Source organism: Aotus nancymaae, unplaced genomic scaffold, assembly GCF_030222135.1.
Source record: "Aotus nancymaae isolate 86718 unplaced genomic scaffold, 86718_ANA_hifiasm-v0.15.2.pri h1tg000039l, whole genome shotgun sequence".
NCBI lineage: Eukaryota > Metazoa > Chordata > Mammalia > Primates > Aotidae > Aotus > Aotus nancymaae.
The window spans coordinates 14,172,346-14,185,836 of record NW_026988453.1 but is presented as its reverse complement, the minus strand read 5'-3'; the positions used below and the strand labels follow the sequence as shown (position 1 = coordinate 14,185,836).

At 42.2% G+C, this 13,491-nt stretch overlaps 1 protein-coding gene across 9 annotated transcripts in view; it reads right to left on the bottom strand.

The window, feature by feature from the left end:
- Positions 1 to 13,226, bottom strand: part of RCOR3 (REST corepressor 3) — a 65,194-nt gene extending 51,968 nt beyond the window's left edge. For 3 of the 9 annotated variants that reach the window (XR_002479631.2, XM_021677214.2, XM_021677219.2), the window contains exons 1-3: positions 12,858 to 13,226; positions 12,439 to 12,495; positions 1,898 to 1,975 (exon numbers count right to left, since the gene is read on the bottom strand). Coding sequence is in view for 7 of the 9 variants with exons in the window: in XM_021677214.2 (XP_021532889.2) it covers positions 1,898 to 1,975; positions 12,439 to 12,495; positions 12,858 to 13,023 (301 nt within the window). In the remaining 2 variants the exon portion in view is untranslated. Of the gene's footprint in view, positions 1 to 1,341; positions 1,517 to 1,897; positions 1,978 to 5,124; positions 5,219 to 12,438; positions 12,496 to 12,857 lie in introns of those variants that run through there. The other 6 variants (XM_064360351.1, XM_021677215.2, XM_021677217.2 and 3 more) reach the window with 6 other exon arrangements.
- Between the last annotated feature and the right edge of the window lie 265 nt (positions 13,227 to 13,491).

Below are 13,491 nucleotides of genomic sequence, written 5' to 3'. Positions count from 1 at the left end.
TGCGAACTCCATATAATCACTCTTCCTTGATTCTAATTAATTTTTATATGTGTGTATAAATTAATTTTTTGCAAATATTTTTGAGAAGGAGTGGTTAAGAATCCTGATCCTGGAACAGCTAGTTTCCCTGGGTTTAATTATCAGCTTATTGCTAGCTTTTTGACTTTGGCCAAGTAACTTTTGACCTTTTTGTACCTTAGTTTCCTCATTCTAAATTGCTGTTAAAAACAGTATCTCCCTCCAACGATTAAATAAGTTAATAAATGAAAAATGCTCAGAACAGCACCTGGTACATTTTAAGAATTGTATAAGTATTTGTTGCAATTATTGGTCAGTACAGTCTAATATATGAATATGCTATTATAACAATAGCCAACTGAATTAGCTATTAGAATAAAATTTTTAAATGTGTGCTATCAAAGCTCCCCGCAAAGGGTAAGCTTTTTGTGTATAAAATCCGAATCTTATGTTTTGTTTAGATCCCAAAGCACTGAAATACATGACAGGTCTAAATATATGCTGCATATCAACAGTATCAACTGACCTGTGGTTCCCAACCTTGGCTATTCATTACAATCAGTGTGGGAGCTTTTAAAGAGTTAGACTCCACCCTTGAAGTCTCTGACTTAATTGGTCTGAGAAAGACACTAGACATAAGTACTCACAAAATAAAAATAAAAAAACTCCCCAAGTGATTCCAAAGCACAGCAAGGGTTGAAAACCATAGCCCTAGACCTTCATATAGACATTCCACATGAACATTACACTACCAGGACACGCTGGCTAAATTTTGTTTTCCACTTTGCTAAGAAATGAACGAATGCATAAAACAGAACTAAATCAGCAAAATTCAATAATATCCTGATACTCAGTTTGTAAATGAAAACCTTTGTAATGAGGATTGAACCTGGGAAACCAATAGCCTCTTTCAGGCTCTCATTAAACAGTCCCAGGCCAGATGAATAATTTCATGTTTTCTGTTAGGAATGCTTCAAGGGCACACAATTTCTAGATTACCAGCTAGACCTTTTACTGGTGTTCTATAGCTCTTAAATAGAAAGATTTATTAGATATGCAGAAACATACTCAGTTTTCAATTTTTAGCTCTCCTATTGCATCAATAAGCATGATCTGACTTAATACACACGACAGGATATCATTAATTTTCATGGGACGAAATAAATCACAGACATCTTTAAGATGTTAGTAACTGTTCTAAGAAGACAAGCTTATCTTACAGCTGCCAGAATTAACTGTCCAGTGTCATCATTGTTGTTGTGGTTGTTATCTAACAAACTCAATGATAACTGAATGGAGGGGCGGGGATCTTAGTGTTGTTACCTGCACGTTTCCTATATCTGATGTGCCGCAAAGGATCAGGTCCGCTACATCACATTGAAGTCTAAAGCCACACCATGATTCAAGAAGTGCATGGTCAATGATCCAGAAGGTCTCCGTCCAGAAATGGAGAGCACAAAGATGACCTGATGGCTGCTGAAGTCAGTTCTTTCCCCTTTCCTCTTTAAAATGGTAATGATAGTGGGCTCTCTGAAGTTTGAAGGCATGTCTTTACAGCTCCATATACTGAGGAAAAGCCTGTGCAGATGTCTACATAGTAACTCCCTCCCCTGCTTGAGGATTTAAGCAGCAATGCCATCAGATCCTAGGTCTTTTCATTCTTCATGGGCCTGACACAAATTGGAATGATCAACCCACTATCTTTCAAAAGGAAAAACATTCTAATATAACAACCTCAATTAAAAACAATAAATAAATAAAACAAAGACAAAACTGTTTTCTTATGAGAATCCAAAAAACCCAAAAACAAATATAAGTCACATTTTGAACTGGCTGATAAACCCCTGCTGACAGTAATATTCAATTTCAGAAAACTTACATTTGGCATCTGGGATACTGTGATATGGAGACCATACAAGCATCCCTCCATTGTCTTTATCTGTGTACTTTGTAGCACCTGGGGAAAAAAATTAATTACTTTGAATATGATGGATTTTATTTACATTGAAAATAAGTATAAACAAAGTAAGCTTTCTTTTAGTACAGGACGTGCAAAGGAGGACAAAGAAAGAAAATACAGGAAAACAAAGAGAAGGAAAACAGATTTACATTACATATAGTAAGTATCTTGTTTACAAAAATTAAGGAAATTTTGCAAATGCTGGTTTATCCCTTTGAAACTAAAAAAGACTTTCTTCAGTACATTACATAGCTCTATTTGACAGAGGGTAATAAATCTGATTTAATCTTCCATACATTACTTAGGAATCATTATTAAAAATTCAAGACTTTTAAACGAGAGAGAATGCCTCAGGTACTGTTTTGCCCCATATCTAAATGGGCCAAAATAGCGTAATTTTAAACACTTATGTCTGCTTTTATTTATTTATTTATTTTTGGAGATGGAGTCTCGCTGTCACTCAGGCTAGAATGAAGTGGCGCAATCTCGGCTCACCCCAACTTCCACCTCCCAGGTTCAAGCGATTCTTCTTCCTCAGCCTCCCGAGTATCTGCGACTACAGACACCTGCCACCACATCTGGCTAATTTTTGTATTCTTAGTAGAGACAGGGTTTCACCATATTGGCAAGGCTGATCTTGAACTCCTGACCTTGTGATCTGCCCACCCTGGCTTCCCAAAGTGCTGGGATTACAAGCATGAGCTACCTCACCCAGCCTTCTGTTTGCTTTTTATTTAATTTTATTTCTTGCTAAGAGTCTGCCAGCTATTCACTTTTAAACTTAAGTTCCTTCATCACATTTTATATTTATAAACTATATGCTCTATATTAGAAGTCAAGATAAAAACATAAAAAATGCTGGGTGCAGTGGCTCAAGCCTGTAATCCCAGCACTTTGGAAGGCCGAGGCGGGCAGATCACATGAGGTCAGGAGTTCAAGACCAGCCTAGCCAACATGGTGAAACCTTGTCTCTACTAAAAATACAAAAATTAGCCAGGCATGGCGGCACACGCCTGTAATCCCAGCTACTCGGGGGGCTGAGGCGGGAGAATCACTTGAACCCAGGAGGTGGAGGTTGCAGTGAGCTAAGATCACGCAGCTGCACTTCAGCCTGGGTGACAGTCAGACTCCATCTAAAAACAGAAAGTCAAGATAAAAAAGTTAATGCAATTTCTTGTTAATATAATCTGAAAGCTTATTTCTAATCTAGAAACATAATATTTTCTAATTTCTTTCTTTCTTTTTAAAAATGTGAAGTCTTGCTATGTTGCCCAGGCTGGTTTCAAACTCCTGGCCTCAAGTGATCCTCCTGTCTCAGCCTCCTAAGTAGTTGAGATCAGAGCTGCATGCCACCACACCCAGCCTCTAATTTATTTGTAATATTTTATAACCTAGAAAGTCAGAAAAATCAAGTCCTATTAAAACTTCATATAAATTGGCCGGGTGTGGTGGCTCATGCCTGTAATCCAAGCACTTCGGAGGCCAAGGTGGGCGGATCACCTGAGGTCGGGAGTTCAAGACCAGCCTGACCAACATGGTGAAACCCCATCTTTAAAAAAAAAAACAAAAAAAAACTTCATATAAATTAAGAATCAACAGCATGAATGAAGGTCTGAGACAGCCATGTCAGAGCCAAGTTACATGCCTGTAGATTCTTTTTTTTTTCTTTTGAGATGGAGTTTGGCTCTTGTTACCCAGGCTGGAGTGCAATGGCGCGATCTCAGCTCACTGCAACCTCCGCCTCCTGGGTTCAGGCAATTCTCCTGCCTCAGCCTCCTGAGTAGCTGGGATTACAGGCACGTGCCACCATGCCCAGCTAATTTTTTTTGTATTTTTAGTAGAGACGGGGTTTCACCATGTTGACCAGGATGGTCTCAATCTCTTGACCTCGTGATCCACCCGTCTCAGCCTCCCAAAGTGCTGGGATTACAGGCGTGAGCCACCGCACCCGGCCGATTCTATCTTTTATCAATTCCATCTTTTATTTTAATCATTCAGTGATATTTTTCTGGTCTATCTAATTCTTAGTTGTATCCAATTTATTAAAACTATCAACAAATGAAGCAATGCTGCCACACGTTTTAAGAAGACTTGTCTTGGAATACATCATAAATGACTTTCATGTGGTAGTAATAACTACCACTAAGAGCCAGAATTCCAAAATTACTCACACAAGATACTAAAATAATTCTGAGGTTAAACTGTAATCTTTTATAAAGTTATAAGATACTTGGAATAAGAGAACACTCATTTCTAGGGGTAAGAGAACTACTATTATAACCTCTATCTAGAGAAGTTATCTACCAGGCAATAGTTTAGTATCATTCAATATTTTTTATTTTTAGAGAAGCATCATACATTACTACTATCAACAAATTTTAAAGAATCATACACTGCTAGTAAAACATAAAACTAAATTTATTTTTAAAATCTATGTATGTAACAAGGAAATTTAATAGAAATGAAAGAAGAAACACCACCAAAGTATTAGAAAGCCTTTTGTATCTTGTCATTTTTTTTTTCATAATTTCATTTAAGGTACTGCAAATCAAGTATTTTGTCATCTCTTTAATAGAAGAGGACACGAAAGCATGAGCCGAGAATTTAGGAAAATACAAGTTAAGGTTCATTATGTAAAATTTATGTTCAATGAAAATAAACTTTGAGATATCATTTTAAAACTTTAATATTAAGATACATATTTAAGTTTTAACCCTATAAAATAAAAATACAAACACAAAATAGCCAACCACTCAATGATAATAAAACAAAAATCCTATTTAAGTTGGTCAGAAGCCTTTACTTAATTCATAAAACCTAACGTTACGCAAAGTGAACACCCTAAACTTCAGTCCTTTAACATGGAATTGATTTATTTTGCATGATGGAATCCTGACAATAAGATCACTTACATCCTACTGAACAGAACAGGAAATGCAACAAAGAAAGTTTTCCATTAGGTCTCAAGTCTTAATGGCGTATCATGCTAAATATTTAAACATAATTTCCCTGTATATCATTTTTGCCTTACAGAAAGTCTGAATTAAAATGTCTTCATTGAATGTCCCTTCTTAAACAGATGTTAAACTATTTTTTTTCTCCATAAAAAAATAACAGATACAGGCTGGGTGCAGTGGCTCATATCTATAATCCCAGCACTTTGGGAGGCCAAGGAGGGTGGATGGCTTGAGCCCAGTAGTTCAAGACCAGCCTGGGCAACATAGTGAGACCTTGTCTCTACTAAAAATACAAAAATTAGCTGGATGTGGTGGTGTGCACCTGTAGTCCCAGCTACTCATCGCTCGAGCCCAAGAGTTCAAGGCTGCAGCAAGCTGTGACCACACCACTGTACTCCAGCCTAGGTAAAGGAGCAGGACCCTGTCTCAGTAAGTTTCAAAAAAAAATTCTTAGCTTTGTCATTGAGGATCTGATCTGACAGAAACTGGCATCCAAGCTGTGGGAACAGCTCTTCCAACATGGGTGAGCGGGTAGAGGACAGAGGGGTGGCAGACATAGAGCAACCCGGCCTGATAACAGAGAATGCCTAATTAGGCATTTCACAATGTCCCTTCCCCAACTCTGAACTGGATTCCACTATTTTCAATTATGTACGTGTCAGCTAGGTCCAAGAGATGACTGATACAGGAAACGAGGGATATTTTAGTGCAAATGGTTAATAGTATAAACTATAGAGCCTGACTCCCAGAGTCTGAATGCCAGCTCTGCTACTTGGTAGCTGTGTTACCTTGGGTCAATCTGTTTACTCTATCCGCACCTCAGTTTTCCTTATCTGTAAAAATATGGATGATGAGAGTAACTACCTGACAGAGTCGCTCAAAAATTAAATTAATTAATGTAAGTACCTGGCATATGGTAAGCATTACATAATTATTATTATTATTATTATTACTAGTATATGCTTATTGAAGACAGTTCTTTCTTAAGTTCCTTCCTTCTTTATCCTAAAAAGGCTTCTTCTCACCTTATCAACTAAAAAGCAAATGAATAAAATCTCAAGGGGGTTTACCTCAAAAATGGCTGATGTCCTCTCTAACCAACCCCTTGAAAATGAAATTGAATAGCTGTAATGACCTTTATGTTTTTCTGACAATTCAGACTGATTCCTCTCCTATAAAATAGGAGAAAGTAATGTGTGCTATTAAAAATAATTTATATACCTCTTAGGATGCTTTGCATCCAATAAAGTTTTACCTTTTTCACTGTAAAAGTCAGAATGAATTATAACATTAAACAGACACTAACCCCATATTGATTTTGTTTTTTTCTGTAACAATATTTAAGATTATACCTCAAAACTATCTGATATTTATTAACAATACTGAGACTGAAATCTGACTCACCAACAAAACCATGCCTTAGAAGTACCTTATCTTTTGAATAGATTAAAAAACAAACCAAAACCTAGACAGCAAGCTACCATAATTTTATGACTATAGTAGCATGTCAGTTCTGAAAATAAAATTGTTGAAAAATCAGTTGTGGCCAGATGCTATGGCTCACACTTGTAATCCCAGCAGTTTGGGAGGCGAATGATCACCTGAGGTCAAGAGTTCGAGACTGGGGCCGGGCGTGGTGGCTCACACCTGTAATCCAAGCACTTTGGAGGCCAAGGTGGGAGGATCACCTGAGATCGGGAGTTCAAGACCAGCCTGACCAACATGGTGAAACCCCGTCTTTAAAAAAAAAAAGAGTTCGAGACCAACCTGACCAACATGGAGAAACCCCATCTCTACTAATAATAAAAAAATTAGCTGGGCGTGATGGCACATGCCTGTAATCCCAGTCACACGGCAGGCTGAGGCAGGAGAATCACTTGTGGTAATCTGAGATACAGCCATTGCACTCTAGCCTGGGCAACAAGAGGGAAACTCTATTAAAAAAAAAAGAAAAAAAAAATCAGTTGTTTTAAATTTTAGATAAAACATTTAAAGGTTAATCCCTTTGAAATTATTTATACCTTTTAATGGAGTCTTGTATTTATAGGACTACTGGAGAAAACCAACAACCAGGAAATGAAAATATAATCTGATAAACTAGGATTTCCACATCAGTAAAAATCTATTACTTTTTAGATTTCCTATAAGACATTAAAAATAGGACTTTGATGAAGATCGTGGAACAAATATACTACATAAACAAACACTGAGACTATTAAAACGTACTGAATATATTTTAACATTTTACTATTTATATACTAGATTCTAAATTATATACTTAATATACACCAACTTCAAACCGGGGTACACAAAGACTTCCCCGGGGTACATGAGCATGAGTAAGTTTTAAGAGAATCAATTTTCAGAACTTTAACTCCATTATGTTCTCTTTCCCAAGACATTCTGCCTGAAAACTCACCTGTGGTCAAATGGTAAGAGGTTAGATTCATTCTACTTTCATCATCTCTCTTCACAAATGCCCTTCTCTCACTTAAAAAAAATGAAAGGGCACCATCTCTCACATATTCCAAATCTTACAAGAGTACATGGCCCAAAATTTTAAACGCTCCAGGGTTTCAAATAGGGTGTCAGCAAAACCCTCCTTTACCGAAGGCACCATAACTACTAGAGTTTTAATTATGCATTAATTGTAGGAACTCAAGCCACAAGGGATTTAACACTCAGAACCTTACATTCACAGGTGATCAATAAGGCACATTTATTTACTACTTGTTTATTTATTTATTTATTTGAGACAGAGTCTCTCTGTCACCCAGGCTGGAGTGCAACGGTGCTATCTCAGCTCACTGTAACCTCTACCTCTGTGTTCAAGCGATTCCCTTGCCTCAGCCTCTGAAGTAGCTGGGATTACAGGTGCCTGCCACCACGTCCAGCTAATTTTCTTGTATTTTTAGTAGAGATGGGGTTTTGCCATAATGGCCAGGCTGGTCTTAAACTCCTGACCTCAGGTGATCTACCTCCTTGGCCTCCCAAAGTGCTGGGATTACAGGTGTGAGCCACTGCACCCGGCCCAATAAAGCACAAAAACAATATTATATAAGATAAAATTATGTGGGGAAAATGCATGGAAATGACTTAGACAAAAAGGAGCAATGTAAACTTTCGGAATGTTAGAAGCTTGTCTAATATTTTACAAAATAGTACTATCGTACCACTGTATTTATATTTAATTGGATACATTAAAATAAACATGAAACTTTTTTATCAAAATTTGTAGTTTTTACACTACAGATTATATTTTCCACCTATTTAAACTCAGTGACAAATAATAGATGTCAACTACAAATATGAGAGAATCTTTGTTCAAAATGATTTCATGGATATGTAAGTAAAATATTTTGAAAACCACTGCTTTACATATATTAATTTTCACTTAATTTTGTGTTAACATCATCACCCATTTACAAAAGAGAAAATTCAGGCCTAGAGAAGTCAGGTAGTTCACCCAAGGTTATTATGCCGTATTAGATTAAAGGCATACGATAAAGAGCTTATGCTCTATATACAAAAACTATTCTTCGTGATGTAAGTACAGTCAGTAGGCACTAAATAAAAGCTGGGAAGATCTAGTGAACAATGGAAAGAAAATAATCAGAAATCCAGTTAGTAAAGACAAGTATTAACAAGTTCCATAATTAAGGTAAACTGTCCCTAATCTCTTAACTTCAATAATTCCAATATAAATCCCAATTCTTCTCATATTTCCTAAAATAATCACTTAAATAATTCTTTTCTTTTCTTTGAGACTGAGCCTCATTCTGTCACCCAGACTGTAGTACAGTGGTGCCATCATAGCTTACTGCAGCCTCAACTTCCTGGACTCAAGTGACCCTCCCAACTCAGTCTTCTAAGTAGCTGGAAGTACAGATGTGGTATGCCACAACACTGGGCTAATTTTTTAATTTTTGGTAGAGATGGGGTCCTACTATGTTGCCCCTGCTGGTCTCAAACTCCTGGGCTCATGCAATCCTCTCACCTCAGCCTCCCAAAGTTCTGGAATCATACACATGACTTATGGCCCCTGGCCAGTTCATTCTTTACCTAATTAACTTTTGTCATCATCACTATCACTTTTTCCAATAAAATTGGCCCATAAAAAATCCTGTTAATTTTTCTACATACTGATCACAGCAATTTTTTACAATCTCAGCACCCAAAGAATTTTTCTTCCAAATTACTTCTAGAGCTATGGGTGAGCAATCTCCATAGATGGATTAAGGGGTTTAGGAGACAAAGATAATGAGAAACAGGAGAGAGAGGAGCTGATCATTTCTCAATTTCTATAATTAATTAATAAATATCTTTTTGGCTGGGCACTGTGGCTCAAGCCTGTAATTCCAACACTTTGGGAGGCCAAGGTACTTGGATCACTTGAGATCGGGAGCTCAAGACTAGCCTGGCCAACATGGTGAAACCCATTCTCTACAAAAATACAACAAAAATCAGCCAGGCCTGTAGTCCCAGCTACTCAGGAGGCAGGGGCAGTAGAATCGCTTGAACCCAGGAGGTGGAGTTTGCAGTGAGCCGAGATAGAACCACTGCACTCCAGCCTGGGTGACAGAGCAAGACTCTGTCTTAAAACAACAACAACAAAATCTTTTTGTCTATTACTTTTTCCAAGGTAATGTGTTTATATTCTCATTTAATTATATTGATGTGAAAAACTTCACAACAGCACAACACCTATGATAAGAAAAAAATAGATCAGCAGTATAAAGTTGAATAGCAGAGGCCCAGTATTTCCCTGTAGAAAATGCCCAATAACTGATAATCTATGCTTGATTTTAAGATTAGCCTTTACCAGATACAAAAAAGCCCTCCTAAGTCTAAATAGTAGCAGTTCTGCTTGTTTTGTTTTTTTGAGACGGAGCCTTGCTCTGTCACCACGTTGGAGTGCAGTGGCGTGACCTCAGCTCACTGCAAATGGTAGCCAGTTTTAATTGTGTCCTTGTGTTTGGTATGCTGCCAGAGAAGACTATTAAGTAGAAAACGAGTAAGTGAACTTCAAGAATGTGATGTTTATCCTTATTCTAATAAAATCCACTTACAGTCTGAGTAAATAAATTGAAAATATGACTTTAAAAACAGTAACATTTTAGTGATTTTTTTTCCTTCTCAAATATTCTATTTAGGTCCAAAATAAGCAAAATATTATCATCGATTAAGTTGGTTAATCCAAACAGTGGCATGTAAAGCCACCTTAATATTATTATGTTCAAGCAATTATTCTCAGAATTTTGAAATTTGTTCCAGTGTTTAGTTTATCCTGAAACAAAAACATGCTTTCCGATATAATGCTATGGCACGCACAAGTTGGTTCCAGCATTAAGTCTGGCTCTTAAACACAAGACCCCCTAATCAAACTGTATATAGTTGTCTATGAAATAAATACTGACTCAGAACTCTACCCATTGGGGCAAAAAGATAGGTATGTTTATTAAGAAATAATTGTAGTTGCTGAGGTCTAATTTGGAAATAACTATTAATACCAAAAAAAAGCAGACTCCCAATGAAAGCCCCAAATTAGAAAGGTATGAATATATCCTGAATAATTCTTCATAATTATAAATATTAATCTTTATAGAATAACTGTCATATGCCCATCATTTAATTCTGGCAATGAGTTAGTTTTTATAGGCCAGGCATGGTGGCTCACGCCTGTAATCCCAGCACTTTTAAGGGGTAGAGGCGGGCGGATCACAAGGTCAGGAGTTCCGAGATCAGCCTGGTCAATATAGTGAAACCCTGTCTCTACTAAAAACACCAAAATTAGCCAGGCATGGTGGTGCGTGCCTGTAGTAGTCCCAGCTACTCGGGAGGCTGAGGCAGGAGAATCGCTTGAACCCAGGAGGTGGAGGTTGCAGTGAGCCGAGATCGCACCACTGCACTCCAGCTTGGACAACAGAATGAGACTTCATCTCAAAAAAAAGCTAGGAATACTGAGGCTCAGGGAAAGCGTGTAACTTGTTCAGAGCACAAAGAGGGGCGTTAGGAATTGAATTCAGTCTCTTAAAGCCGGAGTGCTCTTTCCAAATAACAAATGAACCCAGAGAGAGCAGAGTGGTGTGAAAGCGCCATTTACCTACTAGCAACAATAAAGAAAATTAGTTTCATAAAACATTTTAAATTATTTGAAGCCCATCAGTATACACACTGATAGTCTTTGAATAAAATGTATTCACAGCCAGTCATTTAGAAGGTAACTCAAATCTAGTGAACACTCTTGTATCATTGTTTTCACCTATTAAAAAAGAGACTGTCTCGACAATCACTTTAACACTCATTACTTTTTATCCTCCTCACTTGGGATAGGAGGAGCTCCAGCTGAACTCCAAATGGTTAGTAAATATCATTTTGCGTTGTCCTAACGGGGAGGGCAGGAACAGAAAACACGCCTCTGTATCCTAATAATTAGACGTTCTGTTTCTCCCCAAGAAAATACAAGTAAGCTCTATTAATGATCTAAGACAGAAACCCGAGGTCTGACACAAACACGGTATTATGAACGGACACTGGGCGAAAAAACGGACGAACTGTTGGGAGGAAAACAAAAAGGTGGGCCCCTTTCAAAGTCCGTCCAAAGCCTGAACCGAAAAGGGTCTGGGGCAGGGTGGGGAGCAGGAAACGCGCTCCACTCCGAGAGGCTCCAGCAAGGGCGCCTCCATATGCGGAACTCTCGCCCAATCCCCGCGCAGGCTGAAATCCCGTGACCGCCGGCGAGCCTGTTTGGAGAAAAGTAGACAGGGAGCCCGCAAGCCGGGTTGGCAGAGGACGCTGGAACCTGGCTGCTCGGGGAGAAAATGTCTCCTTGGCAGCCGCGGCCCCCGTCCTGCGGTCTAACCTCCCGGGGCTGGCCGGCGAGCGCGGTGTGCCGGGCGCGGGCGTCTCCCCACCCCCCTCCCCTCCCCGCTTCTCTCCGCGGCTCCCGCACTCCGCAGCGCTGCCGCCACCAAAGCTACACCGCCTGGCCAAAAAGAAAGGAAAGAGACGATCGCGGGTGCGCGCGGGCCGGCTGGGCTCGCCCTCGTATCCCCGGCCGGTGACAGCCGCCCCGGCCTCCGCCGCCCGCCAGCAGAGAGCGGCCCTCGGCGCCGGGGCGGGCGAGGTGGCGACTGACATTCGCACGCTTCGTTCCCACCGCCCGCACGCCCGCTCCTCCGAGCCCGCGGCCTCGGACCCCGGACTCCGCCGAGGGCCGCCTCCCTCTGCTCACCCGACCCCGCTCCAGCTCAAGGGCCAGGAAGGCGATGCCACCGGCGGGCCAGTGGCTTCCAAAGGGAACCATGTTAACCTTGCAATGCACACATCTGCCCACACGCCCAGTGTCACAGCCCGGCCAAGCCCGACAGCCTCCCCGCCGCGGATGCCTGCCCAGCCCGACCCCGCGTCCCCTCCCGGACCTACGCCCGGGCCCCTAGCCCGTCCGCCCGAACCCAGCCCAGGAAAGGGGAGGTGGGATGTTGTTTAGGCAAATACATCTACCTGGATCAAATTCAGGGATCCGAGCTTGGTATTCGGCTCCGACTCTCATCCCAACATCTGCAAAGCAATGCCAAAAAATATATATGTAAAATAAAAAAGAAGAAGAGAAAGAAAAAGGAAGAGACACTTAATAAAAAATAAAAATCGCCGGATGGAGGAAAGAAGCGGCGGGTGGAGGGGAAGATACTAACTCGGGGCACTCCGGGAGATGCAAGCGGATGGGGGGCGGGGAGCGGGGGGCGAGGGCGGAGGGACGGGGGTCGCGGGGGTGCTGCTGCACTGCACCGGGAGTTCGAGGCTACCGCAGCGCCCGGGCTCCGAGGGGAGGGAGGGCGGGAGAGCGGCGAGGGGAGGGGGCTGGGGGAGGGGAGGAGGGAGGGGGGCAGGCGGGCTGGCGGGGAGGAGTTCGAGGCCACCACCGTGCTCGTCGTCGCTGCTGCAGCCGCTCTCGGGCTCCGAGTAGTGCAGCCCGCCGTTGGTGGACGAGGCGCCGGCGCCGCCGCCGCCCGCAGGGCTCTTGGCGCTGCCGTTGGCCGATCGGCTCTTCCCCAGTAACTCGGGCCCTTTCTCCATCATGCCGGGCATGGTAGAACGGGGGAGGGGGAAAGGTGAGGGGAAGAGGCAGGCGTCGGGGTGCAGGGGGCGCTGGCTCAGCGCGCGGGCGGGAGTGAGAGGAGGAGGAGACGCGGCGGCCGCAGCGGCGGCGGCGGCGGAGGAGGAGGAGGCTGTTAATATGGAGCCGCCATAACCGCCCCGCTCCGGCAGTAGCGCAGCCGCCTCACAACAACCCGCCCCGGCCCCGCCTCTCTCCCCTCCTCCCGTCGCCGCCGCCCGCCCCGCGCAGTCCCGGGCGCCCCTCTCGGCCGCGCCGCGCTCTGCGCCGCCGCCGGTATCACTCCGCTCCGCAGGGAGGTTCCGGCCGCCTGGGGGGGAGGGGAAGGGGGGAGGGCGGGGAAACCCCGCACGCCGGCAGCGCGGCCGCCCCAACCGAGCGCTAATGAAATCGCCGCCGAGGCGTGGCCGCCGCCCGAGCTTGCTTCCTAGGGGGCGCTC